Genomic DNA, 25,921 nt, shown 5'->3' with positions numbered 1-25,921 from the left:
GCTCGCCGCAACTAGAGAAAGCCTGCACGCAGAAGAAAAGACCCAACGCAGCCAAAAATAAATATAAATAAATAAATAATTTTTTAAAAAAGCCAGCTTCATTGAAAAATAACCTAAAATTTGCAGCAGTGGAGAGTATTAATTTGATTACATCTCAATTTTATCCACATCTTTATAATATTCTACATGATCAAACAGGAAGTCCATGAAAAGCACTCCTTTTGCACACTGGACTTTGACATTTGTCTCAAGGAAAAACACATGTGCAGTTGTCTGAGTTGCAAGATGAACCAGCCACTTGATTCATGAAGCACCATTTTTACTTGAAAGAATGACTAGAGGACAAACTATTGTTTCTCAGACTTGTATATCTGGCACACAGTTTCTCAGAAAACAGTGAAGTGTGTTTATTCTTTCAAGGAAAACTACTGACAGTAATTTTTACTAATGATATAGTTGAGTTTTCAAGCAAAAATTAAAACTTTGGAAGACTTGTATCTACTATCATTAGCTTGACAACGTCCTAATATTTGAATTTTCTAAGGAGATCAGTACTGATATTAATGATTGTGATTTTTTATACTGTATAATGAAACGTGCCAATATTTGGAAGTTCTGTATAATTCAGTGAACAATATTTTCCAAATGATCAATGTATGATGTTTACACATGGGTAAAAGTTTCATTCAAAGTTCAACACAGACCAACAGATCATAATGTTTGTTGATATGGTTTCAGATTCCACATTGCAACTAGCCTTTGAGGAACTACCACAGAAACTACCACGTGTCAAGTTTTGGTATAGTATCTAAAAAGAATATCCGCAATTATTTGAAAGGGTAATTAAAATACTCTTTCCTTTTCCAAATTATATATCTGTGAAAGATTTTCTATATCTACTTTAACCAATAAACAAACAAACAAACAAAAAAACAAAAAACCATACAGCAACAGACAGAATACAGAAGCAGGCATGAAAATCCATCCATATTCTACTCAGCAGACATTAAAGTGAGTTGCAAAAATGAAAAACAATGGTACTCTTGCCACTAATTTTTTTTGTTTTGGAAAATATAGTCATTTTCATAAAAATATGTCATTAATGTTAACATGCAATGAATTTGATAGGAACTTTAAATGAATTAGATTTTCTCAATTTTGACTTCTAATACCATAAATATTGGTAGATATGACCTGCATAAACCAAACTCACTGGGTTCTCAATGGTTTTTAAGAGTGTGAAGGGGTTCTGAGAAAACAAAGCTTGAGAACTGCTGCTGTTGTAAAACTCACTTAAGCCACAAAAGTAGGGACTATCTTCACAGATGAGGAAACAATATGGATGAATTCTTCCTCTCCACCAGGCAGTAACTGAGAACATTTAAACCGCATGAAGCCTGCAAGCCAGAGGTCCTCTTTGTGGTGCTATATTGAGTTCCAATCTCTTAACTATGAAAACTTAACCACGAGCACACAGATGGTTCAGCAGAGCCGCTGGCCAAAGTAAAATCGAAATGCAACTTATCCTGAATAAGATCCAGAGGGAAGCAGTTGCTCCTCTTTCTGTAGGACTAGATCCCCCCAGAATCTCAAGGAGGGATATTGAAACAACAGTCAGTTACCAATGAAGAGTAATTTCATAAAGTGTAAGATTGAGGGCAGGGGAAGTTCCAAGAGAGAACCATAAAATGTTCAATTTTCCCACTTTTAATAGGAAACATAAAAGGCTTTATTCAAAACATATGACCTATTTCTTAAGAGAGATATGGGGATACATGTGTGTAATTGAACTCCATTTTATGGTCACTTACAGAAGAATGTATGGAAAAGAAAAAGCAGAGAAAGAAAGGGAGAAGGGGAAGAGTTGTGGGGAAAAGAATAGAGGGTCAGGAAGGATACGGAAAGAGGTCCAGAGGGAACAGGAAAAGCAAATGCAGATGAGGAAAAGGAACCAGAAAAGTCACACAACCTGCAGGGGCCTTAGAAATGAGCTAGGCTTGCTTCTTCATTTTAAGTGAAATTAGTGGCCCAAAGAAGTTAAGTGGTTTGACCAAGTTCAGTGCCGGGACTTTAAGACAAATTTTCTAGCTTCTAAGCAAGGAAAACACATAAAGAGAATGTCTGTGAAAGGGGATGGTTTGGAAAGAAGTGACGGGGGGGGGATGAGCGGGAGGGTGGACAGAGAGAGAGAGGCAGAAAGATACATAAACACACCATACACGCACATGCACACACACACACACGCTAAGCAGTCAGTTCTAAAGCATTTATTTAATTAAACACTGTTTGTCACACCCCGACACTGCTACACATAACTAAAGTTTGGAGACCCCTGCCTTAAGCCCAGTACTTCTCAACTCTACTATGCCTAGAAATCACCTGGAGATCTTGTTAAAGTGCAGATTCTGGTTTTGTGATGCGGGGTGGTTCTGAGATTCTGAATGTCTAACAACTCCTCGGTGATGCTGATGCAATGTGTTCAAGGACCACTCTTGGAGTCAGAAGGCCCTACACCAGCAGTTCTCAGAGTGTGGTCCCTGGACCACAATGATGAATTCACCATCAGCTGATGAATGCACCACGAGCATTGCCTAAGAACTTTCTAGAAATGCATATTCTCAGGCCCCATCCCATACCTACTGAATCAGAAGCTCTGGGGGTGAGGCCCAGAAATCTGTGTTTTAACAAGCTCTCCAGGTAATTCTGCTGCATATTAAAGTTTGGAACCATTGCACTAGGCCATAATGTCTCCTATCACCTTGTTGCCTGTAATTGACTAAACAAGTGTGGCAGTACTTTATGTTCAAGTCATTACTTTTCACTGGGCTATCTGAACTTTCTACTAGGAATTATCAACACTCACCAAGAGGAACATCTCAATCTTGCCAACTATTCAGTTGGATTTCATGTCTGATGTCTAAAGGAAAAGATTCTCCTTGGATACAGAGAGTCTAAATTTTACTCCCAGTTAAATGCCACCCATATCCCACCCCACTCCGTTCCCACAATGATAAAAATCAGTGTTCCCAAATCTGAGTAGTTTAGAGGAATTTTAAGAATCAGGATACGGAAATGAACAAACCAAAAAACCTCAGCTCTCCTATGTCAAAAGAAAACCAAACTTTCACTTCAGGGTTTGGAGGAAGCGGTTTAGAAAGGCCACCACTGACAAAACGGTGCACTGTTAGTGGAGATGTAAATTTGTGCAGCCACTACAGAAAACAGTATAGAGATTCCTTTAAAAATTAAAAATAGAACTACCATATGATCCAGCAATTCCACTTCTGGGTATATACCCAAAGGAAATGAAATTACTATCCCAAAGAGATACTCCCACGTTCATTGTGGCATTATTTAGAATAGCCAAGACATGGAAACGATCTAAGTGTCCACTGATGGATAACTGGATAAAGAAAAGGTCATATATAATGGAATATTATTCAGCCATAGAAAAGAATGAAATCTTGCCTTTGGCAACAGTGGACCTTGAGGGCGTTATGCTATGTGAAATAAGTCAGACACAGAAAGACAAATCCTGTATAATCTTACGTATATGTGGAATCTTAAAAAAACCAAACTCATAGCAACAGAGATCAGATCTGTGGTTGCCAGAGGTGGCGGGTGAGAGGTGGAAGAACTGGGTGAAAGGGGTTAAAAGGTACAAACTTCCAATTATGACATAAATAAGTTCCGTGGTTGTTAAGTACAGCATGGTAACTGTAGTTAATTACACTGTGTTGTATATTTGAAAGTTGCTAAGAGAGTAGAGCTTAAAAGCTCTCATCACAAGGGCTTCCCTGGTGGAGCAGTGGTTGAGAGTCTGCCTGCCAATGCAGGGGACACGGGTTCGAGCCCTGGTCTGGGAGGATCCCACATGCCGCGGAGCAACTGGGCCCGTGAGCCACAACTCCTGAGCCTGCGCGTCTGGAGCCTGTGCTCCACAACAAGAGAGGCCGCGATAATGAGAGGCCCGCGTGCCGCGATGAAGAGTGGCCCCCACTTGCCGCAACTAGAGAAAGCCCTCGCACAGAAACGAAGACCCAACACAGCCATAAAAAAAAAAAATCTCATCACAAGAAAAAGAAACTGTAAGTGAAGGGATAGATGTTAAGTAGACCTAATACTGTGATCATTTTGCAATATATACATATATCAAATCATTATGTTGTACACCTTAAACATATACAGTGTTATATGTCAGTTACATCTCAATAAAACTGGTGGGGCAGGTGGGTAGGAAAGGCCACCACTGTGTCCTCAGGACTCACTGGACACATCCTCTTGTGTCTGTCTCCAGGCGACGCCGGGGTGAGCAAGAAGGGCGGGAAGAAGAAGGGCTCCTCTTTCCAGACCGTGTCCACTGTGTTCAGGGTTTGTTTTTTGGCAGTTTCCACATTCGGTTGTATTTCTGCCCAGTGCAACGGCATTTGCTAGGGTTAATGTGCTTCTTCTGGTTTGTGTCTCAGGAAAATTTAAACAAATTGATGGCCAATTTAAGGAGCACTCATCCTCACTTTGTGCGATGTCTGATTCCCAATGAGACCAAGACTCCTGGTGAGTAAGAATCCATCAGAACAGGACTCCCTGAAACGTATGCAAAATTCTGTGGGTGTGGGTGTGGGTGCACACGTGAGTATGTACATGTGTCTGTGTGCACGTGCATGTGTGTTTCCCTGAGGACAGGCTCATGAGAGCCTTTATCACTTCTCAGTCTATGAAATAGGGCTGCCAGATTTGGCAAATTAAAACCATGAGACGCCCCATTAAATTCGAATTTCAGATGAGACAATGAAAAATTTCTTAGTATAAATATGACCCATGCAATATTTGGGATATACTTATACTAAAAAAAAAAAAAGGATTTACTGTTTCTCTGAAATTCAAATTCAACTGGGCATCCTGGGCATATTTTATCTGGCATCCCTACTATGAAATTATATCCAAATTATTATGTACATATATAGGTACATTAAATCCATACCTTTCATAAAATTCTTAAAAACCTTTCCCCCCAAAGTGAAGAGCCACTATATTTGGCAAATAATCAGCTTAGGTGTTCCATAATAAAAACAGCATCAATAACAACTGTTTTCTGAGCCTAATGCAGTCCCATTATTATGTTATCTCTACTGTTTACAACACTTCACTGCAAGATAAGCATAATCATCTCCATTTTATAAATGAGAAAACTGAGAGTCAGAGACCAGGTATATAGACATAGAACACCATGTGGTACAGTAGATGTTTAACCATCACCAATCCTGGATTCACAAATATGGCTGAGTTTCAGGGCCATTTGTCACAAAGGAAAGAACAAACCATCACACAGACTGTGGCTATGAGGCAGCTCTCTCACCAGCCAAGCTGTTGAATCCCAAAGGCTGGACTTCTGGCATCAAGGTCCTGCTTCAGCAATGTTACAGGAGAGCAGAGGAATTAGATGATCAAGGAAAAGATCCCAGCTCCACCTATTACTGCCCAAGGGACCGCAGCTGAGTCCTTTAGCTTTCTGGTCTATAAAAGGAGGATTAAAATGGCATTTTCTTTATGCATTCACTTAGTTATTAATTCATTTATTTATTGAGTGAGCGCTTATAAAGTGTTGACTCATTTTGTAAATATTAACTCATTTAACCCGCCTTAGAGGGCTGTTGTGAGAATTAAATAAGCCAGTACACGTAAAGCATTTGAAACAGGTCCCATCACAAGAACAAAACAATTGTAACTATGTATGTTGACGGAGGTTAACCAGACTTATTCTGGTGATCATCTCAAAATATATACAAATATCGAATCAATATGTTGTACACCTGAAACTAGTAAAATGTTATATGCCAATTACACCTCAGTTTTTTTTTCACACACACACACTGTATTTTATTTTTACAAGAGATAAATACACTGACACCAAGCATCGTACATGAATGACCACAACAAAAGCAACAATGATTGCAATTACCAAACATGAAACACACTCATACTATGTCGTAATATTGACATTCAGTCCAGTAATCCTCCACTGTAACAGCTCCTTTACTTTGCAGTGAAAATTGATTTGTATATTCTTTGCCTCTGAGTCCTTGTGGGATTTTTTTTAATTTCAGACAGAAAGTCACAAAAATTATACTCATCCTCATCTGTTCACTCAGCCCCATGTAATTAATTTTTTTGTTCATCTTGATCTTTTGTTAGCACTTTTATGAGTTCATCAGTTTTTCATTAGAGTTCTGAAAATGCTTATTCATTCAGTTCAGCTGTACAGTCAGTTACCAGAAACCTGTACTTGTCAGAGTCTTTTCCATGAATATCTTGAAGATGAAACCCTTTTATAGGAACATATTTGCAAAAGCATCAGAGTACACCCAGAACTGTCTGTAAATGACAAAAGACTTAAAAATGACCACAGTTAAAGATCTGATGAAAGTTCATAATAATGCAGTTGACAAGAAAATTAGTTATTTCTGAGATATACATTTTAAAGTAATAACTAGGATTATGACTTATAACATTATACCAGAACATATAAGATTTTTAGAAATTTCATGTGATGTCTGAAACATTTATATTAACATATTGCCATACAAATAACCCAATGAAAGTTTAGTATTAGTTGTTTTGTTTGTTTGTTTGTTTATACCGCAGGTTCTTATTAGGCATCAATTTTATACACATCAGTGTATACATGTCAATCCCAATCGCCCAATTCAGCACACCACCATCCCCACCCCACCGCAGTTTTCCCTCCTTGGTGTCCATATGTCCGTTCTCTACATCTGTGTCTCAAATTCTGCCCTGCAAACCGGCTCATCTGTACCATTTTTCTAGGTTCCACATACATGCGTTAATATACGATATTTGTTTTTCTCTTTCTGACTTACTTCACTCTGTACGACAGTCTCTAGATCCATCCACGTCTCAACAAATGACTCAATTTCGGTCCTTTTTATGGCTGAGTAATATTCCATTGTATATATGTACCACACTTCTTTATCCATTCGTCTGTTGATGGGCATTTAGGTTGCTTCCATGACCTGGCTATTGTAAATAGTGCTGCAGTGAACATTCGGGTGCATGTGTCTTTTTGAATTACGGTTTTCTCTGGGTATATGCCCAGTAGTGGGATTGCTGGGTCATATGGTAATTCTAATTTTAGTTTTTTAAGGAACCTCCATATTGTTCTCCATAGTGGCTGTATCAATTTACATTCCCACCAACAGTGCAAGAGGGTTCCCTTTTCTCCACACCCTCTCCAGCATTTGTTGTTTGTAGATTTTCTGATGATGCCCATTCTAACTGGTGTGAGGTGATACCTCATTGTAGTTTTGATTTGCATTTCTCTAATAATTAGTGATGTTGAGCATCTTTTCATGTGCTTCGTGGCCGTCTGTATGACTTCTTTGGAGAAATGTCTATTTAGGTCTTCTGCCCATTTTTGGATTGGGGTGTTTGTTTCTTTAATATTGAGCTGAATGAGCTGTTTATATATTTTGGAGATTAATCCTTTGTCCGTTGATTCGTTTGCAAATATTTTCTCCCATTCTGGGGGTTGTCTTTTCATCTTGTTTATGGTTTCCTTTGCTGTGCAAAAGCTTTGAAGTTTCATTAGGTCCCCTTTGTTTATTTTTGTTTTTATTTCCATTACTCTAGGAGGTGGATCAAAAAAGATCTTGCTGTGATTTATGTCAAAGAGTGTTCTTCCTATGTTTTCCTCTAAAAGTTTTATAGTGTCCATTCTCACATTTAGGTCTCTAATCCATTTTGAGTTTACTTTTGTGTATGGTGTTAGAGAGTATTCTAATTTCATTCTTTTACATGTAGCTTTCCAGTTTTCCCAGCACCACTTATTGAAGAGACTGTCTTTTCTCCATTGTATATCATTGCCTCCTTTTTCATAGATTACTTGACCATAGGTGCGTGGGTTTATCTCTGGGCTTTCTATCTTATTCCATTGATCTATGTTTCTGTTTTTGTACCAGTACCATATTGTCTTGCTTACTGTAGCTTTGTAGTATAGTCTGAAGTCAGGGAGTCTGATTCCTCCAGCTCCGTTTTTTCCCCTCAAGACTGCTTTGGCTATTACAGGTATGTGACATTCCCCATCACTCCCCCCATCACAGGTGAGTGAGAGCCCCCAGCTCTCTCCCAATCACAGGTATGGGACAGCCCCCAGCTGTCTTCGCATCACAGGTGCCCGACAGCCCCCAACTCTCTCCCCATCACAGGTATGAGACAGCCCCCGGCTGTCTCCGCATCACAGGTATGTGACAGCCAGCAGCTGTCTGCGCAGCACAGGAATGTGACAGCCACCAGTACTTTCCGCATCAAAGGTATGTGACAGACCAGCTCTCTCCCCATCACAGGTGTTTGACGGTCCCCATTTGGCTCCCCATCAGAGGTGTGTGACAGCCGCCAGCTCTCTCCCCATGACAGGTGAGTGAGAGCCCACAGCTCTCTACACATCACAGGTGTCTGAAGCCCCCAGCTCTCTCCCTATCACAGGTGAGTGATAGCCCCCAGCTCTCTCCCCATCTGAGGTATGTGACAGCCCCCAGCTGTCTCTGCATCACAGGTGAATGAAAGCCCCCAACACTCTCCACATCACAGGTATGTGACAGCCTCCAGCTGTCTCCACATTACAGGTATGTGAAAGTCCCCATCTCTACCCCCATCACATGTGTGTGAGAGCCCCCAGATCTCTTCCCATCACAGGGGAGTGACAGGCCACATCTCTCTCCCCATCTCAGTTATGTGACAGCCTACAGCTCACTCCCCATCACAGGTGCCCGACGGCCCCCAACTCTCTCCACATCACACGTATGTGACAGCCTCCAGCTGTCTCCACATCACAGGTATGTGACAGCCAGCAGCTGTCTCCTCATCACAGGTGCCTAATAGCCCCCAACTCTCTCTCCATCACAGGTAAGTGACAGCCCCCAGGTCTCCACCCATCACAGGGGTTTGACAGTCCCCATCTCTTTCCCATTTACAGTTGTGGGACACCCCCAGCTCTCTCCCCATTACTGGTGAGTGACAGCCCCCTCTCTCTCCCCATCACAGGTTTGTTACAGTCCCCAGCTCTCTCCCTATCACAGGGGAGTGACAGCCCCCAGCACTCTCACCATCACAGGTATGTGACAACCCCAAGCTCTCTCCCCATCACAGGTGTGTGACAGCTCCCAGCTTTCTCTACATCACAGGTATGTAACAGCCACTAGCTGTCTCCGCATCACAGGTATGTCACAGCCCCTAGCTCACCCCCCATAACAGGTGTGTGACAGACTCCAGGTCTCTCCCCATCACTGGTTCGTGACAGCCCCCGATTCTCCCCCCATCACAAGTATGTGACAGCCCCCAGCTGTCTCAACAACACAGGTATGTGAGAGACCCCTGCTCTCTCCCCATTGCAAGTATATGATAGCCCCAAGCTTTCTCCACATCACAGGTATGTGACAACGCCAAGCTCTCTCCCCATAAGAGGTGTGTGACTGTCACCATCTGTCTTCATATCACAGGCGTCTGACAGCCCCCAGCTCTCACCCCTTCACAGGTGGTGACAAACCCCAGGTCTCTCCCCATCATAGGTGATTGACAGCCCCCATCTCTTTCCCCATCACAAGTGAGTGGCAGCCCCCAGCTCTCTCCCCATCACTGGCATGTGACAGCACACAGCTATCTCACATCACAGGTATGTGACAGTTCCCATCTCTCTGCCCATTACATGTTTGTGACAACCCCCAGCTGTCTCCGCATCATAGTTGCCTGACAGCCCCCAACTCTCTCCCCATCACAGGTGTGTGACACCCCCAGCTCTCTCCACATCACAGGTGCCTGAGAGCCCCCAATCTGTCCCCATCATGGCTATGTCACAGCCCCCAGCTGTCTGCACATAACACGTATGTGACAGACACGCGCTGTCTCCGCATCACAGGTATGTGACAGCCCCCAGCTCTCTCCCCGTCACAGGTGTTTGACAGTCCACATCTCTCTCCCCATCACAGGTTTGTGACAGCCCCCAGCTCTCTCCCCATCGCAGGTGAGTGACAGGCCCAAGTTCTCTCCACATCACTTTTGTGTGACAGCCCCCAGCTCTCTCCCCATCACAAGTGTGTGAATGTACCCAGCTCTCTCCCCATCACAGGTATGTAACAGCCCCCATCTCTCGCCCCATCACAGGTGAGTCACCGCCCCCAGCTCTCTACCCGTCACAGGTGAGTGACAGCCCCTAGCTCTCTCCCCATCACTGGTATGTGACAGCCTCTAGCTGTGTCCGCATCACAGGTGCGTGACAGCCCCGAGCTCTCTCCCCATCACTGGTATGTGACAGCCCCCTGCTGTCTCAACATCACAGGAATGTGACAGCCCCCAGCTCTCTCCACATCACAGGTATGTGACAACCCCATGCTCTCTCCCCATCACACGTGTGTGAATGTCCCCAGCTGTCTCCATATCACAGGTGCGTGAAAGGGCCCAGCTCTCTCCCCTTCACAGGTGGGTGACAGCCCCCAGCTCTCTCCCCATCACAGGTGAGGGACAGCCCCCATCTCTCTCACCATGACAGTTGAGTGACAGCCCCCAGCTCTCTCCCCATCACAGGTGAGTGACAGCCCCCAACTCTCTCCCCATCACAGGTGATTGACAGCCCCCAGCTCTTTCCCCATCACAGGTGAGTGACAGCCCCCAGTTGTCTCCGCATCACAGTTGCCCGACAGCCCCCAACTCTCTCCCTATCACAGGAATGTGACAGCCCCCAGCTTTCTCCGCATCACAGATGCGTGATAGCCCCCAACTCTCTCCCCATTAAAGGGAAGTAACAGCCACTGGCTGTCTCCGCATCACAGGTATGTGACAATCCCCAGCTCTCACCCCATCACAGGTGTGTTACAGCCCCCGGCTTTCTCCCCATCACAGGTATGTGACAGCCCCGAGCTATCTCCCCATCACACGTGTGTGACCGCCCCAGCTGCCTCCATATCACAGGTGCGTGACAGCACCCAGGTCTCTTCCCTTCACAGTTGGGTGACAGCCCCCTGCTCTTTCCCCATCACAGGTGTGTGACAGCCCACAGCCCTCCCCCCATTACAGGTGAGTGAGAGCCCCCAACACTCTCCCCATCACAGGTATGTGACAGCCACCAGCTGTCTGCGGATCACAGGTGCCTGACAACCCCCAACTCTCTCCACATCACAGGTATGTGACAGCCCACAGCTCTCCCCCTATCACAGGTGAGTGACAGCCCCCAGCACTCTCCCAATCACAGGTGACAGCCCCCAGCTGTCTCCACATCACAGGTATGTGAAAGACCCCAGCTCTCTCCCCATCGCAGGTATGTGACAGCCCACAGCTCTCTCCCCATTACAGGTATATCATAGCCCCCAGCTTTCTCCACATCACAGGTATGTGACAACCCCAATCTCTCTCCCCATCACAGGTGTGTGACCGTCCCCGGCTGTCTTCATATCATAGGTGCGTGAAAGCCCCCAGCTCTCTCCACATCACTTTTGTGTGACCGCCCCCAGCACTCTCGCCATAACAGGTATGTGACAGCACCCAGCTCTATCCCTATAACAGGTATGTGAGAGCCCCCAGCTGTCTCCACATTATAGGTGGCTGACAGCCCCCAACTCTCTCCCCATCCCCGGTGAGTGACAGCCCCCAGCTCTCTCCCAATCACAGCAGTGTGACAGCCCCCAGCTCTCTTAGAATTACAAGTAAGTGACAATCCCCATCTCTCTCCCCATCACAGGTGTGTGACAACCCCAAGCTCTCTCCCCATCACAGGTGTGTGACATCCCCCATCTCTCTCCCCATCACCAGTGAGTTACATCCCCCAGCTCTCTCCCCATCACTGGTATGTGACAGCCCCCAGCTGTCCCTGCATCAGAGGTGCCTGACAAACCCCAAGTCTCTCCCCATCAAGGTATGTGAGAACCCCCAGCTGTCGCCACATCATAGGTATGTGACAACGCCAAGCTCTCTCATCACAGGTGTGTGACCATCCCCAGCTGTCTCCATATCACAGGTGCGTGAAAGCCCCCAGCTCTTTCCCCTTCACAGGTGGGTGACAGCCCCCATCTCTCTCCCCATCACAAGTGAGTGACAGCCACCAGCTCTCTCCCCATCACAGTTGTGTGACTGTCCCCAGCTGTCTCTATATCACAGGTGCGTGACAGCCTCCTACTCTCTCCACATCACAGGTATGTCACAGCCCCCAGCTGTCTCCCCATTATAGGTATGTGATAGACCACAGCTGTCTCTATATCACAGGTCTGTGACAAACCCAAGCTCTCTCCCCATCATAAGTGTTTGACCGTCCCCAGCTCTCTCCATAAAACAGGTGAGTGACAACGCCCAGCTCCCTCCCCTTCACAGGTGGGTGACAGCCCCCAGCTCTCTCCCCATGACAGGTGAGTGCCGGCCCCCAGCTCTACCCGTCACAGTTATGTGACAGCCCCCAGCTGTCTCAGCGTCACAGGTATGTGACAGTCCCCATCTCTCTCCCCATCAAAGCTGTGTGATAGCCCCCAGCTCTCTCCACATCATAGGTGAGTGACAGACCCCAGCTTTCTCCCAATCACAGGTATGTGACAACTCACAGCTGTCTCCACATCACAGATGCCTGACAGCACCCAACTTTCTCCCCATCACAGGTATGTGTTAGCCCTTAGCTGTCTCCACATCACAGGTATGTGAAAGACACCAGCTGTCTCTGCATCACAGGTATGTGACAGCCCCCAGCTCTCTCCCCATCACAGGTACGTGACAGCCCCCAGCTGTCTCAGCATAACAGGTATGTGACAGTCCCCATCTCTCTCCCCATCACCGGTGAGTGACAGCCCCCAGCTCTACCCCCATCACCGGTGTGTGACAGCCCCCAGCTGTCTGAGCATTACAAGTATGTGACAATCCCCAACTCTCTCCCCATCACAGGTGTGTGACAGCCACCAACTCTCTCCCCATCACAGGTATGTGACAGCCACCAGCAGTCTCCGCATCACAGGTGAGTGACAGCCCCCAGCTCTCTCCCCATCATAGGTGTTTGACAGTCCGCAGGTCTCTCCCCATCACAGGTATGTGACAGCCCCCAGCTGTCTCCACATCACAGGTGCCTGACAGGCCCCAACTCTCTCCCCATCAGAGCTATTTGACAACCCCCAGCTGTTTCCGCCTCACAGGTATGTGACAGCCCACAGCTCTCTCCCAATCACAGGTATTTGACAACCACCAGCTGTCTCCACATCACAGGTATGTGACAGCCACCAGCTCTCTCTGCATCACAAGTATGTGACAGCCCCCAACTCTCTCCTCATCACAAGTATTTGACAGGCCCCAGCTGTCTCCACATCACAGGTATGTGACTGCCCCCAGCTGTCTCCCCATTTATGTATGTGACAGCCCCCAGCTGTCTCCACATCACAGGTATGGGGCAACCCCAAGCTCTCTCCCCATCAGAGGTGTTTGAGAGTCCCCAGCTGTCTCAGCATTACAAGTATGTGACAATCCCCAACTCTCTACCCATCACAGGTGTGTGACAGCCCCCAGCTCTTTCCCCATCACAGGTGAGTGATAGCCCCCAGCACTCTCCCCATCACAGGTATGTGTGAGAGCCCCCAGCTGTCTCCACATCACAGGTGTGTGACAGCCCCCAGCTCTCTCCGCATCACAGGTGCCTGACAAGACCCAACTCTCTCCCCATCACAGGTGTGTGACAGCCCCCAGCACTCTCTCCATCACAGGTGAGTGACGGCCCCTGGCTGTCTCCCCATCACAAGTATGTGAGAGCTCCCAGCTGTCTCCGCATCAAAGGTGCCTGACAGCTCCCAACTCTCTCCCCATCACAGGTATGTTACAGCCGCAAGCTGTCTCCACATCACAGGTATGGGCCAGCCACCAGCTCTATCTGCACCACAGGTATGAGACAGCCCCCAGTTCTCTCCCCATCCCTGGTGAGTGACAGCCCCCAGCTCTCTCCCAATCACAGCAGTGTGACAGCCCCCAGCTCTCTTAGAATTACAAGTAAGTGACAATCCCCATCTCTCGCCCCATCACAGGTGTGCGACAGACCCCAGCTCTCTCCCCATCACAGGTGAGTGATAGACCCCAGCTTTCTCTCCATCACAGGTATGTGACTGCGCCCAGCTGATTCCACATCACAGGAGCCTGACAGCCCCCAACTTTCTCCCCTTCACAGGTATGTGTCAATCCCCAGCTGTCTCCACATCACAGGTATGTGAAACACACCAGCTGTCTCCGCATCACAGGTATCTTACAGCCCCCAGGTCTCTCCCCATCACAGGTGTTTGACAGTCCCCATCTCTTTCCCCATCACAGGTGTGTGACAGACTCCAGCTCTCTCCCCATTTCAGGTGAACAAGAGATCCCAGCTCTCTCCGCATCACAGGTATATGAGAGACCCCATCTTTCTCCACATCACAGGACCCTAACAGCCCCCAACTCTCTCCCCATCACAGGTATGTCACAACCCCCATTGTCTCCACATCACAGGGATGTGACAACCACTAGCTGTCTCTGCATCATAGGTATGTGTGAGCACCCAGCTCTCTCCCCATCCCCGGTGAGTGACAGGCCCCAGCTCTCCCCCAATCACAGCAGTGAGACAGCCCCCATCTGTCTTAGCATTACAAGTAAGTGACAATCCCCATCTCTCTCCCCATCACATGTGTGTGACAACCCCAAGCTCTCTCCCCATCACAGGTGTGTGACATCCCACAGCTCTCTCCCCATCACCGGTGAGTTACAGCCCCCAGCTCTCTCCCCATCACAGGTATGTGACAGCCCCCAGCTGTCTCCGCATCACAGGTGCATGACAAACCCCAAGTCTCGCCCCATCACAGGTATGTGACAGCTCCCAGCTGTCTCCACATCACAGGTATGTGACAACGCCAAGCTCTCTCCTCGTCACAGGTGTGTGACCATCCCCAGGTGTCTCCATATCACAGGTGCGAGAAAGCCCCAGCTCTTTCCCCTTCACAGGTGGATGACAGCCCCCAGCTCTCGCCCCATTACAGTTGATTGACAGCCCCCATCTCTCTCTCTACCCATCACAAGTGAGTGACAGCCACCAGCTCTCTCCCCATCACAGTTGTGTGACCGTCCCCAGCTGTCTCTATATCACAGGTGCGTGACAGCCTCCTACTCTCTCCACATCACAGGTATGTCACAGCCCCCAGCTGTCTCCCCATTATAGGTATGTGATAGACCACAGCTGTCTCTATATCACAGGTATGTGACAAACCCAAACTCTCTCCCCATCATAGGTGTTTGACCGTCCCCAGCTCTCTCCATATCACAGGTGAGTGACAAGGCTCAGCTCTCTCCCCTTCACAGGTGGATGACAGCCCCCAGCTCTCTCCCCATCACAGGTGAGAGACAGCCCCCATCTCTATCCTGATTACAGGTGAGCGACAGCCCCCAGCTCTCTCCCCATCACAGGTGTTTGACAGTCCGCAGCTCTCTCCCCATCACAGGTATGTGACAGCCCAGAGCTGTCTCCACATCACAGGTGCCTGACAGTCCCCAACTCTCTTCCCATCAGAGCTATTTGACAACCCCCAGCTGTTTCCGCCTCACAGGTATGTGACAGCCCACAGCTCTCTCCCAATCACAGGCGAGTGACAGACCCCAGCTCTCTCCCCATCACAGGTATGTGACAACGACCAGTTTTCTCCACATCACAGGTATGTGACTGCCCCCAGCTGTCTCCCCATTTATGTATGTGACAGCCCCCAGCTGTCTCCACATTTATGTATGTGACAGCCCCCATCTGTCTCCACATCACAGGTATGGGGCAACCCCAAGCTCTCTCCCCATCAGAGGTGTTTGAGAGTCCCCAGCTGTCTCAGCATTACAAGTATGTGACAATCCCCAACTCTCTACCCATCACAGGTGTGTGACAGCCCCCAGCTCTTTCCCCATCACAGGTGAGTCATAGCCCCCAGCACTCTCCCCATCACAGGTATGTGAGAGCCCCCAGCTGTATCCACATCACAGGTGAGTGATAGCCCCCAGCACTCTCCCCATCACAGGTATGTGACAGCCCCCAGCTGTCTCCGCATCACAGGTGCCTGACAGGACCCAACTCTCTCCCCATCACAGGTGTGTGACAGCCCCCAGCACTCTCCCCATCACAGGTGAGTGACGGCCCCCAGTTCTCTCCCCATCATAGGTGCTTGACAGTGCCCAGCTCTCTCCGCATCACAGGTGTGTGACAGACCCCAGCTCTCTCCCCATCACAGGTATGTGACAGCCCCCAGCTGTCTCCACATCACAAGTATGTGACAACAACTACCTTACTCCGCATCACAGGTATGTGACTGGCCCCAGCACTCTCCCCATCAGAAGTGTTTGACAGTCCCCATCTCGTTCCCCTTCACAAGTGAGTGAGAGGCCCAAGCTCCCTTCCCATCACAGGTGTGTGACATCCCCCAGCTCTCTCCCCATCCCCGTTGAGTGACAGCGCCCATCTCTCTCCCCATCACAGGTGTGTGACCGTCCCCAGGTGTCTCCAAATCACAGGTGAGTGACAATGCCCAGCTCTCTCAGATTCACAGGTGTGTGACAGCCCCCAGCTCTCTCCCCATCACAGGTGAGTGACAGCCCCCAGCTCTCTCCCCATCACAGGTATCTGAGAGCCCCCAGCTGTCTCCGCATCACAGGAGCCTAACAGCCCCCAACTCTCTCACCATCACAGGTATGTCACAACGCCCATTGTCTCCACATCACAGGTATGTGACAACCACCTAGGTGTCTACGCATCACAGGTATGGGTGAGCCCCAGCTCTCTCCCAATCACAGGTGTGCGACAGACACCAGCTCTCTCCCCATCACAGGTGAGTGATAGACCCCAGCTTTTTCCCCATCACAGGTATGTGACAGCGCCCAGCTGATTCCGCATCACAGGAGCCTGACAGCCCCCAACTTTTTCCCCGTCACAGGTATGTGTCAGCCCCCAGCTGTCTCCACATCACAGGTATGTGAAACACACCAGCTGTCTCCGCATCACAGGTATCTGACAGCCCCCAGGTCTCTCCCCATCACAGGTATTTGACAGTCCCCATCTCTTTCCCCATCACAGGTGTGTGAAAGACCCCAGCTCTCTCCCCATTTCAGGTGAGCAAGAGATCCCAGCTCTCTCCCCATCACAGGTATATGAGAGCCCCCAATTTTCTCCGCATCACAGGACCATAACAGCCCCCAACTCTCTCCCCATCACATGTATATCACAACCCCCATTGTCTCCACATCACAGGGATATGACAACCACTAGCTGTCTCTGCATCATAGGTATGTGTGAGCCCCCGGCTCTCTCCCCATCCCTGGGGAGTGACAGCCCCCAGCTGTCTCCCAATCACAGCAGTGTGACAGCCTACAGCTGTCTTAGCATTACAAGTAAGGGACAATCCCCATCTCTCTCCCCATAACAGTGTGTGACAACCCCAAGCTCTCTCCCCATCACAGGTGTGTGACATTCCACAGCTCTCTCCCCATCACTGGTTAGTTACAGCCCCCAGCTCTCTCCCCATCACAGGTATGTGACAGCCCCCAGCTGTCTCCGCATCACAGGTGCCTGACAAACCCCAAGTCTCTCCTCATCACAGGTATGTGACAGCCCCCAGCTCTCTCCCCATCACAGGTGAGAGACAGCCCCCATCTCTCTCCTCATTACAGGTGAGTGACAGCCCCCAGCTCTCTCCCCATGACAGGTGAGTGGCGGTCCTTGCTCTACCCGTCACAGTTACGTGACAGCCCCCAGCTGTCTCAGCGTCACAGGTATGTGACAGTCCCCATCTCTCTCCCCATCAAAGCTGTGTGATAGCCCCCAGCTCTCTCCTCATCATAGGTGAGTGACAGACCGCAGCTTTCTCCCAATCACAGGTATGTGACAACTCCCATCTGTCTCCACATCACAGATGTCTGAGAGCACCCAACTTTCTCCCCATCACAGGTATGTGTTAGCCCTTAGCTGTCTCCACATCACAGGTATGTGAAAGACACCAGCTGTCTCCGCATCACAGGTATGTGACAGCCCCCAGGTCTCTCCCCATCACAGGTGTTTGACAGTCCACATGTATTTCCCCATCACAGGTATGTGACAGCCCCCAGCTGTCTCCACATCACAGGTATGTGACAACGCCAAGCTCTCTCCTCGTCACAGGTGTGTGACCATACCCAGCTGTCTCTATATCACAGGTGCGAGAAAGCCCCAGCTCTCTCCCCATCACAGGTATGTGACGGCCCCCAGCTGTCTCCCCATCACAGGTGCCTGGCAGCCCCCAACTATCTCCCCATCACAGGTGTGAGAAAGCCACCATCTATCTCCACATCAAAGGTATGTGACAGCCACCAGCTCTCTCCCCATCACAGGTGTGTGACCTTCCCCATCTCTCGCCTCATCACAGGTGATTGACAGCCACCATCTCTCTTGCCATCACAGGTGAGTAACAGCCCCCAGCTCTCTCCCCGTCACAAGTGGGTGACAGCCCCCAGCTCTCTCTCTTTCACAGGTGAGTGACAGCCCCCAGCTCTCTCCCCATCACAGGTATGTGACAGGCCCCATCTCTCTCCCCATCACAGCTGTGTTACAGCCCACAGCTCTCACCCCATCACTGGTGAGTGACAGCCCCCAGCTCTCTCCCCATCACAGGTATGTGACAGCCCCCACCTGTCTCAGCATTACAAGTATGTGACAGTCCCCATCTCTCTCCATATCACAGGTGTGTGACAGCCCACAGCTCTTTCCCCATTACAGGTGAGTGACAGTCTCCAGCTCTCTCCCCATCACAGGTATGTGACAGCCCCCAGCTGTCTCCGCATCACAGGTGCCTGACAGGCCCCAACTCTCTCCCCATCACAGGTGTGTGACAACCCCCAGCTGTCTCTGCCTCACAGGTATGTGACAGGCCCCAGCTTTCTCCCCATTACAGGTATGTGACAACCCCCAGCTGTCTCCGCATCACAGGTGCCTGAGATCCCCCAACTCTCTCCCCATCACAGGTATTTGACAGCCCCCAGCTGTCTCCACATCACACGTATGTGACAGCCCCCAGCTCTCTCCCCATCACAGGTGAGGGACAGACACCAGCTATCGCTGCATCACAGGTGCCTGACAGACCCCAACTCTCTCCCCATTCCAGGTATGTGACAACCCCCAGCTTTGTCCACATCACAGGTGAGTGACAGCTCCCATCTCTCTCCCCATTACAGATGAGTGACAGCCCCCAGCTCTCTTCACATTACAGGTATGTGACAGCGCCCAGCTGTCTCCACATCTCAGGTATGTGACAGTCCCCATCTCACTCCCCATCACAAGTGTGTGACAGACGCCAGCTCTCTCCCCATCACAGGTGAGTGACAGCCCCAAAATCTCTCCCCATCACAGGTGTCTCACAGGCTCCAGCTCTCTCCCCATCACAGGTATTTGACAGCCTCCAGCTGTCTCCGCATCACAGGTGCCTGAGAGGCCCCAACTCTCTCCCCATCACAGGTTTGTGACAACCCCCAGCTGTCTCCGCCTCACAGGTATGTGACAGCCCACAGCTCTCTCCCCATCACAGGTGAGTGACAGCCCCCAGCTGTCTCCCCATCACAGGTATGTGACATCCCCCAGCTGTCTCCGCATCACAGGTGCCTGAGAGACCCCAACTCTCTACCCATCACAAGTATTTGACAGCCCCCTGCTGTCTGCACATCACAAGTATGTGACAGCCCCAGCTCTCTCCGCATCACAGGTATGTGACAGCCCCCAACTCTCTCTCCATCATAGGGGCTTGACAGACCCCATCTGTCTCCTCATCACAGGTGTGTGACAGCCCCCAGCTCTCTCCCCATCACAGGTGAGAGACAGCCCACAGCTCTCTCCCCATGATAGGTATGTGACAACCTACAGCTGTCTCCACATCACAGGTGCCTGACAGGACCCATCTGTCTCCCCATCACAGGTGTGTGAAAACCCCCAGCTGTCTCTGCCTCACAGGTATGTGACAGCCCCCAGCTCTCTCCCCATCACAGCTGCGTGACAGGCCCCAACTCTCTCCCCATCACAGGTATGTCACAGCCCCCAGCTGTCTCCCCATTATATGTATGGGATAGACCACAGCTGTCTCCATATCATACGTATGTGACAACCACAAGCTCTCTCCCCATCACAGGTGTGTGACCGACCCCAGCTTTCTACATATCACAGGTGCGTGATAACTCCCAGCCCTCTCCCCTTCACAGGTGTGTGACAGCCCCCAGCTCTCTCCCCATCACAGCTGAGAGACAGCCCCCATCTCTCTCCTCATTACAATTGAGTGACAGCCCTAGCTCTCTGCCCATCACAGGTGAGTGGCAGCTCCCAGCTCTCTCCCCATCACAGGTGTGTGACAGCCCCCAGCTGTCTCCACATCACAGGTGCCTGACAGCACCCAACTTTCTCCCCATCACAGGTATGTGTTAGCCGTTAACTGTCTCCACATCACCAATATGTGATAGACCACAGCTGTCTCCATATCACATTTATGTGACAACCCCAAACTCTCTCCCCATCACAGGGGTGTGACCGTCCCCAGCTGTCTCCATATCACAGGTGCGTGACAAACCCCAGCTCTCTCCCCTTCACAGGTGGATGACAGCCCCTAGCTCTCTCCCCATCACAGTTGCGTGACGGCCCCCAGCGGTGTCCCCATCATAGGTGTGTGACAGCCCCCAGGTCTCACCCAATCACAGGTGAGTGAAGACCTCTGGCTCTCTCCCCATCACATGTATGTGACATCCCCCAGCTCTCTCCGCATGAAAGGTACCTGACAGCCCCCAACTCTTGCCCCATCACAGGTATGTTACATGCGCCAGCTGTCTCCACATTACAGATATGTGAAAGGCACCAGCTGTCTCCACATCACAGGTATGTGACAGCCCCCATCTCTCTCCCAATCACAGGTGAGTGACAGCCCCAAGATCTCTCCCCATCACAGGTGAGTGACATCCCCCAGCTCTCTCCCCATCAGAGGTATTTGACAGCCCCCAGTTGACACCGCATCACAGTTGCCTGACAACCGCCAACTCTCTCCCCATCAGAGGTGTGTGACCGACCCCATCTATCTCCATATCACAGGTGCGTGACAGCCCTAGCTCTCTCCCCATCACAGGTATGTGACAGTACCCAGCTGTATCAGCATCACAGGTATGTGACAGTCCCCATCTCTCTCCCCATCACAGGTATGTGACAGCCCCCAGCTGTCTACCCATCACAGGTGAGTGACGGCCCCAGCTCTCTCCAAATTACAGGTATGTCATAGCCCTCAGCAGTCTCTACATCACAGGTATGTGACAACGCCAAGCTCTCTCCCCATCACAGGTGTATGATCGTCCCCAGCTGTCTCCATATCACAGGTGCGTGAATGACCCCAGCTCTCTCCCCTTCACAGGTGGGTGACATCCCCAAGTCCTCTCCCGATCACAGGTGAGTGACAGCCCCCAGCTCTCTCCCCATCACAGGTATGTGACGGCCCCCAGCTCTCTCCTCATTACAGGTGCCTGACAGCCCCCAACTCTCTCCTCATCACAGGTATGTGACAGGCCCCACCTATCTCCACATCACAGGTATGTGACAGCCACCAGCTCTCTCCCCATCACAGGTGTGTGACATTCCCCATCACTCTCCCCATCACAGGTGATTGACAGCCCCCATCTATCTTCCCATTACAGGTGTGTAACAGCCCCCAGCTCTCTCCCCATCACAAGTGCGTGTCAGCCCACAGCTCTCTCCCCATCACCGGTGAGTGGGAGCCCCCAGCTCTCTCTCCATCACAGGTATGTGACAGCCCCCAGCTGTCTCAGCATTACAAGTATGTGACAGTCCCCATCTCTCTCCCCATCACAGGTGTGAGACAGCCCCCAAACCTCTCCCCATCACAGGTGAAAACCCCCAGCTCTCTGCCCATCACAGGTATGTGCCAGCCCCCATCTCTCTCCCCATCAAAGGTGTGTGACAGCCCACAGCTCTGTCCCCATAACCAGTGTGTGACAGCACACCGCTGTCTCAGCATTACAAGTATGTGACAATCCCCAACTCTCTCCCCATCACAGGTGTGTGACAACCCCCAGCTCTTTCCCCATCACAGGTATGTGACAGCCCCCAGCTGTCTCCGCATCACAGGTACCTGACAGACCCCAACTCTCTCCCCATCACAGGTGTGTGACAACCCCCAGTTTTCTCCGCCACACAGGTATGTGACAGCCCACAGCTCTCTCCCCATCACAGGTGAGTGACAGCCCCCAGCTCTCTCCCCATCACAGGTATGTGAAAACCCCCAGCTCTCTCCGGGTCACAGGTGCCTGAGAGCCCCCAAATCTCTCCTAATCACAGGTATGTGACAGCCCCCAGCTGTCTCCACATCACTGGTATGTGACAGCCCTCACCTATCTCCGCATCACAGGTGCCTGACAGGCCCCAACTCTCTCCACATTACAGATATGTGAAAGACACCAGCTGTCTCCCCATCACAGGTATGTCACAGCCTCCAGTTGTGTCCCCATTATAGGTATGTGATAGACCCCAGCTGTCTCCATATCACAGGTATGTGTCAACCCCAGCTCTCTCCCCATCATAGGTGTTTGACAGTCCTCAGCACTCTCCCCATCACAGGTGTGTGAGAGCCCCCAGCTCTCACCATGATAGGTATGTGACAACCCACATCTCTCTCCGCCTCACAGGTGCCTGGAAGCCCCCAACTCTCTCCCCATCACAGGTATTGGACAGGCCCCAGCTGTCTCCACATCACATGTATGGGGCAACCCAAAGTTCTCTCCCCATCAGAGGTGTTTGATAGTCCCCCTATCTCTCCCAATCCCAATTGTATGAGAGCACACAGCACTCTCCCCATCACAGGTGAGTGACAGACCCCAGCTGTCTCCCCATCACAGGTGAGTGACAGTCTACATCACTCTCCCTATCAAAGGTGTGCGACAGCCCCCAACTCTCTCCACATCACAGGTGAGTGACAGTCCCCATCTCTCTCCCTATCACAGGTGTGTGACAGGACAAAGCAATCACCCCATCACAGGTGTGTAACAGCCCCAACTCTCTCCCCATCACAGGTGTGTGACAACCCCCTGCTGTCTCCAACTCACAGGTATGTGAGAGTCCCCAGCTCTCTCTCCATCTCAGGTGCGTGACAGCCCCCAACTCTCTCCCCATCACACGTATGTCACAGCCCAAAGCTGTCTCCCCATTACTGGTATGTGATAGACCACAGCTGTCTCCATATCACATTTATGTGACAACCCCAAGCTCTCTCCCCATCACAGGGGTGTGACCGTCCCCAGCTGTCTCCATATCACAGGTGCTTGACAACGCCCAGGTTTCTCCCCTTCACAGGTGGATGACAGCCCCCAGCTCTCTGCCCATCACAGGTGAGTGACGGACCCCAGCTGTCTCCCCATCATAGGTGTGTGACAACCCCCAGCTCTCACCCCATCACAGGTGAGTGACGGCCTCCGGCTGTCTCCCCCTCACATGTATGTGACATCCCCCAGCTCTCTCCGCATGAAAGGTACCTGACAGCCCCCAACTCTCTCCCCATCACAGGTATGTTACATGCGCCAGCTGTCTCCACATCACAGATATGTGAAAGACACCAGCTGTCTCCACATCACAGGTATGTGACAGCCCCCATCTCTCTCCCCATCACAGGTGAGTGACAGCCCCAAGATCTCTCCCCATCACAGGTGAGTGACTTCCTCCAGCTCTCTCCCCATCAGAGGTATTTGACAGCCCCCAGCTGACACCGCATCACAGTTGCCTGACAACCCCCAACTCTCTCCCCATCACAGGTGTGTGACCGACCCCATCTATCTCCATATCACAGGTGCATGACAGCCCCAGCTCTCTCCCAATTACAGGTATGTGATAGCCCTCAGCAGTCTCTACATCACAGGTATGTGACAACGCCAAGCTCTCTCCCCATCACAGGTGTGTGACCGTCCCCAGCTGTCTCCATATCACAGGTGCGTGACAGCCCCAGCTCTCTCCCCATCACAGGTGATTGACAGACCCCATCTCTCTTCCCATTACAGGTGAGTAACAGCACCCAGCTCTCTCCCCAGCACAAGTGGGTGACAGCCCACAGCTCTCTCCCCATCAACGGTGAGTGACAGCCCCCAGCTCTCTCTCCATCACAGGTATGTGACAGCCCCCAGCTGTCTCAGCATTACATGTATGTGACAGTCTCCATCTCTCTCCCCATCACAGGTGTGTGACAGCCCACAGCTCTCTCCCCATCACCAGTGTGTGAGAGCACACCGCTGTCTCTGCATTACAATTATGTGACAATCCACAACTCTCTCCCCATCACAGGTGTGTGACAGACCCCAGCTCTTTCCCCATCACAGGTGAGTGGCAGCCCCCAGCTCTCTCCCCATCACAGGTATGTGACAGCCACCAGCAGTCTCCACATGACAGGTGAGTGACAGCCCCCAGCTCTCTCCTAATGAAAGGTGAGTGACAGCCCCCAGCTCTCTCCCCATCACAGGTATGTGACAGACCCCAGCTGTCTCAGCATTACAGGTATGTGACAGTCCCCATCTCTCTCCACATCACAGGTGTGTGACAGCCCCCAGCTCTTTCCCCATCACTGGTGAGTGACATCCCCCAGCTCTCTCCCCATCACAGGTATGTGACAGCCCCCAGCTGTCTCCGCATCACAGGTACCTGACAGGCCCCAACTCTCTAACCGTCACAGGTGTGTGACAACCCCCAGATGTCTCCGCCTCACAGGTATGTGACAGTCCACAGCTCTCTCCCCATCATAGGTGAGTGACAGCCCCCAGCTCTCTCCCCATCACAGGTATGTGAAAACCCCCAGCTCTCTCCGGGTCACAGGTGCCTGAGAGCCCCCAAATCTCTCCTAATAACAGGTATGTGACAGCCCCTAGCTGTCTCCACATCACTGGTATGTGACAGCCCTCAGCTATCTGTGAATCACAGGTGCCTGGCAGGCCCCATCTCTCTCCCCGTTCCAGGTATGTGACGGCCACCATCTCTCTCCACATCACAGGTGAGTGACAGCTCCCATCTCTCTCCCCATTACAGTTCAGTGACAACCCCCAGCTCTCTCCCCATCACAGGTGAGTAACAGTCCCCATTTCTCTCCCTATCACAGGTGTGTAACAGCCCCAACTCTCTCCCCATCACAGGTGTGTGACAACCCCCAGCTGTCTCCAACTCACAGATATGTGACAGTCCCCAGCTCTCTCCCCATCTCAGGTGCATGACAGCCCCCTATTCTCTCCCCATCACAGGTATGTCACAGCCCCCAGCTGTCTCTCCATTATTGGTATGTGATAGACCACAGCTTTCTCCATATCACATTTATGTGACAACCCCAAACTCTCTCCCCATCACAGGGGTGTGACCGTCCCCAGATGTCTCCATATCACAGGTGCTTGACAACGCCCAGCTCTCTCCCCTTCACAGGTGGATGACAGCCCCCAGCTCTCTCCCCATCACAGGTGAGTGACGGCCTCCGGCTGTCTCCCCATCACATGTATGTGACATCCCCCAGCTCTCTCTGCATGAAAGGTACCTGACAGCCCCCAACTCTCTCCCCATCACAGGTTTGTTGCATGCGCCAGCTGTCTCCACATCACAGATATGTGAAAGACACCAGCTGTCTCCACATCACAGGTATGGGACAGCCCCCATCTCTCTCCCCATCACAGTTGAGTGACAGCCCCAAGATCTCTCCCCATCACAGGTGAGTGACACTCCCCAACTCTCTCCCCATCACAAGTGTGTGACCGACCCCATCTATCTCCATATCACAAGAGCGTGACAGCCCCAGCTCTCTCCCCATCACAGGTATGTGACAGTCCCCAGCTGTATCAGCATCACAGGTATGTGACAGTCCCCATCTCTCTCCCCATC

The 25,921-nt window shown here is 50.5% G+C and overlaps 1 protein-coding gene across 1 annotated transcript in view; it reads left to right on the top strand.

Annotated features, from left to right (window-relative positions):
* The window catches only part of LOC132358920 (myosin-8-like), a 44,850-nt gene that overhangs the window by 5,156 nt on the left and 13,773 nt on the right, over positions 1-25,921 (top strand). Inside the window, 1 exon segment of the mRNA XM_059912169.1 lies at positions 21,423-21,457. Within this exon segment, the coding sequence (XP_059768152.1) occupies positions 21,423-21,457 (35 nt within the window).

The sequence above is a fragment of the Balaenoptera ricei genome, unplaced genomic scaffold (genome assembly GCF_028023285.1).
Source record: "Balaenoptera ricei isolate mBalRic1 unplaced genomic scaffold, mBalRic1.hap2 scaffold_672, whole genome shotgun sequence".
Classification (NCBI taxonomy): Eukaryota; Metazoa; Chordata; class Mammalia; order Artiodactyla; family Balaenopteridae; genus Balaenoptera; species Balaenoptera ricei.
Note: the sequence above shows the minus strand (reverse complement) of the source record. Positions and strands in the feature narration are given on the sequence as shown.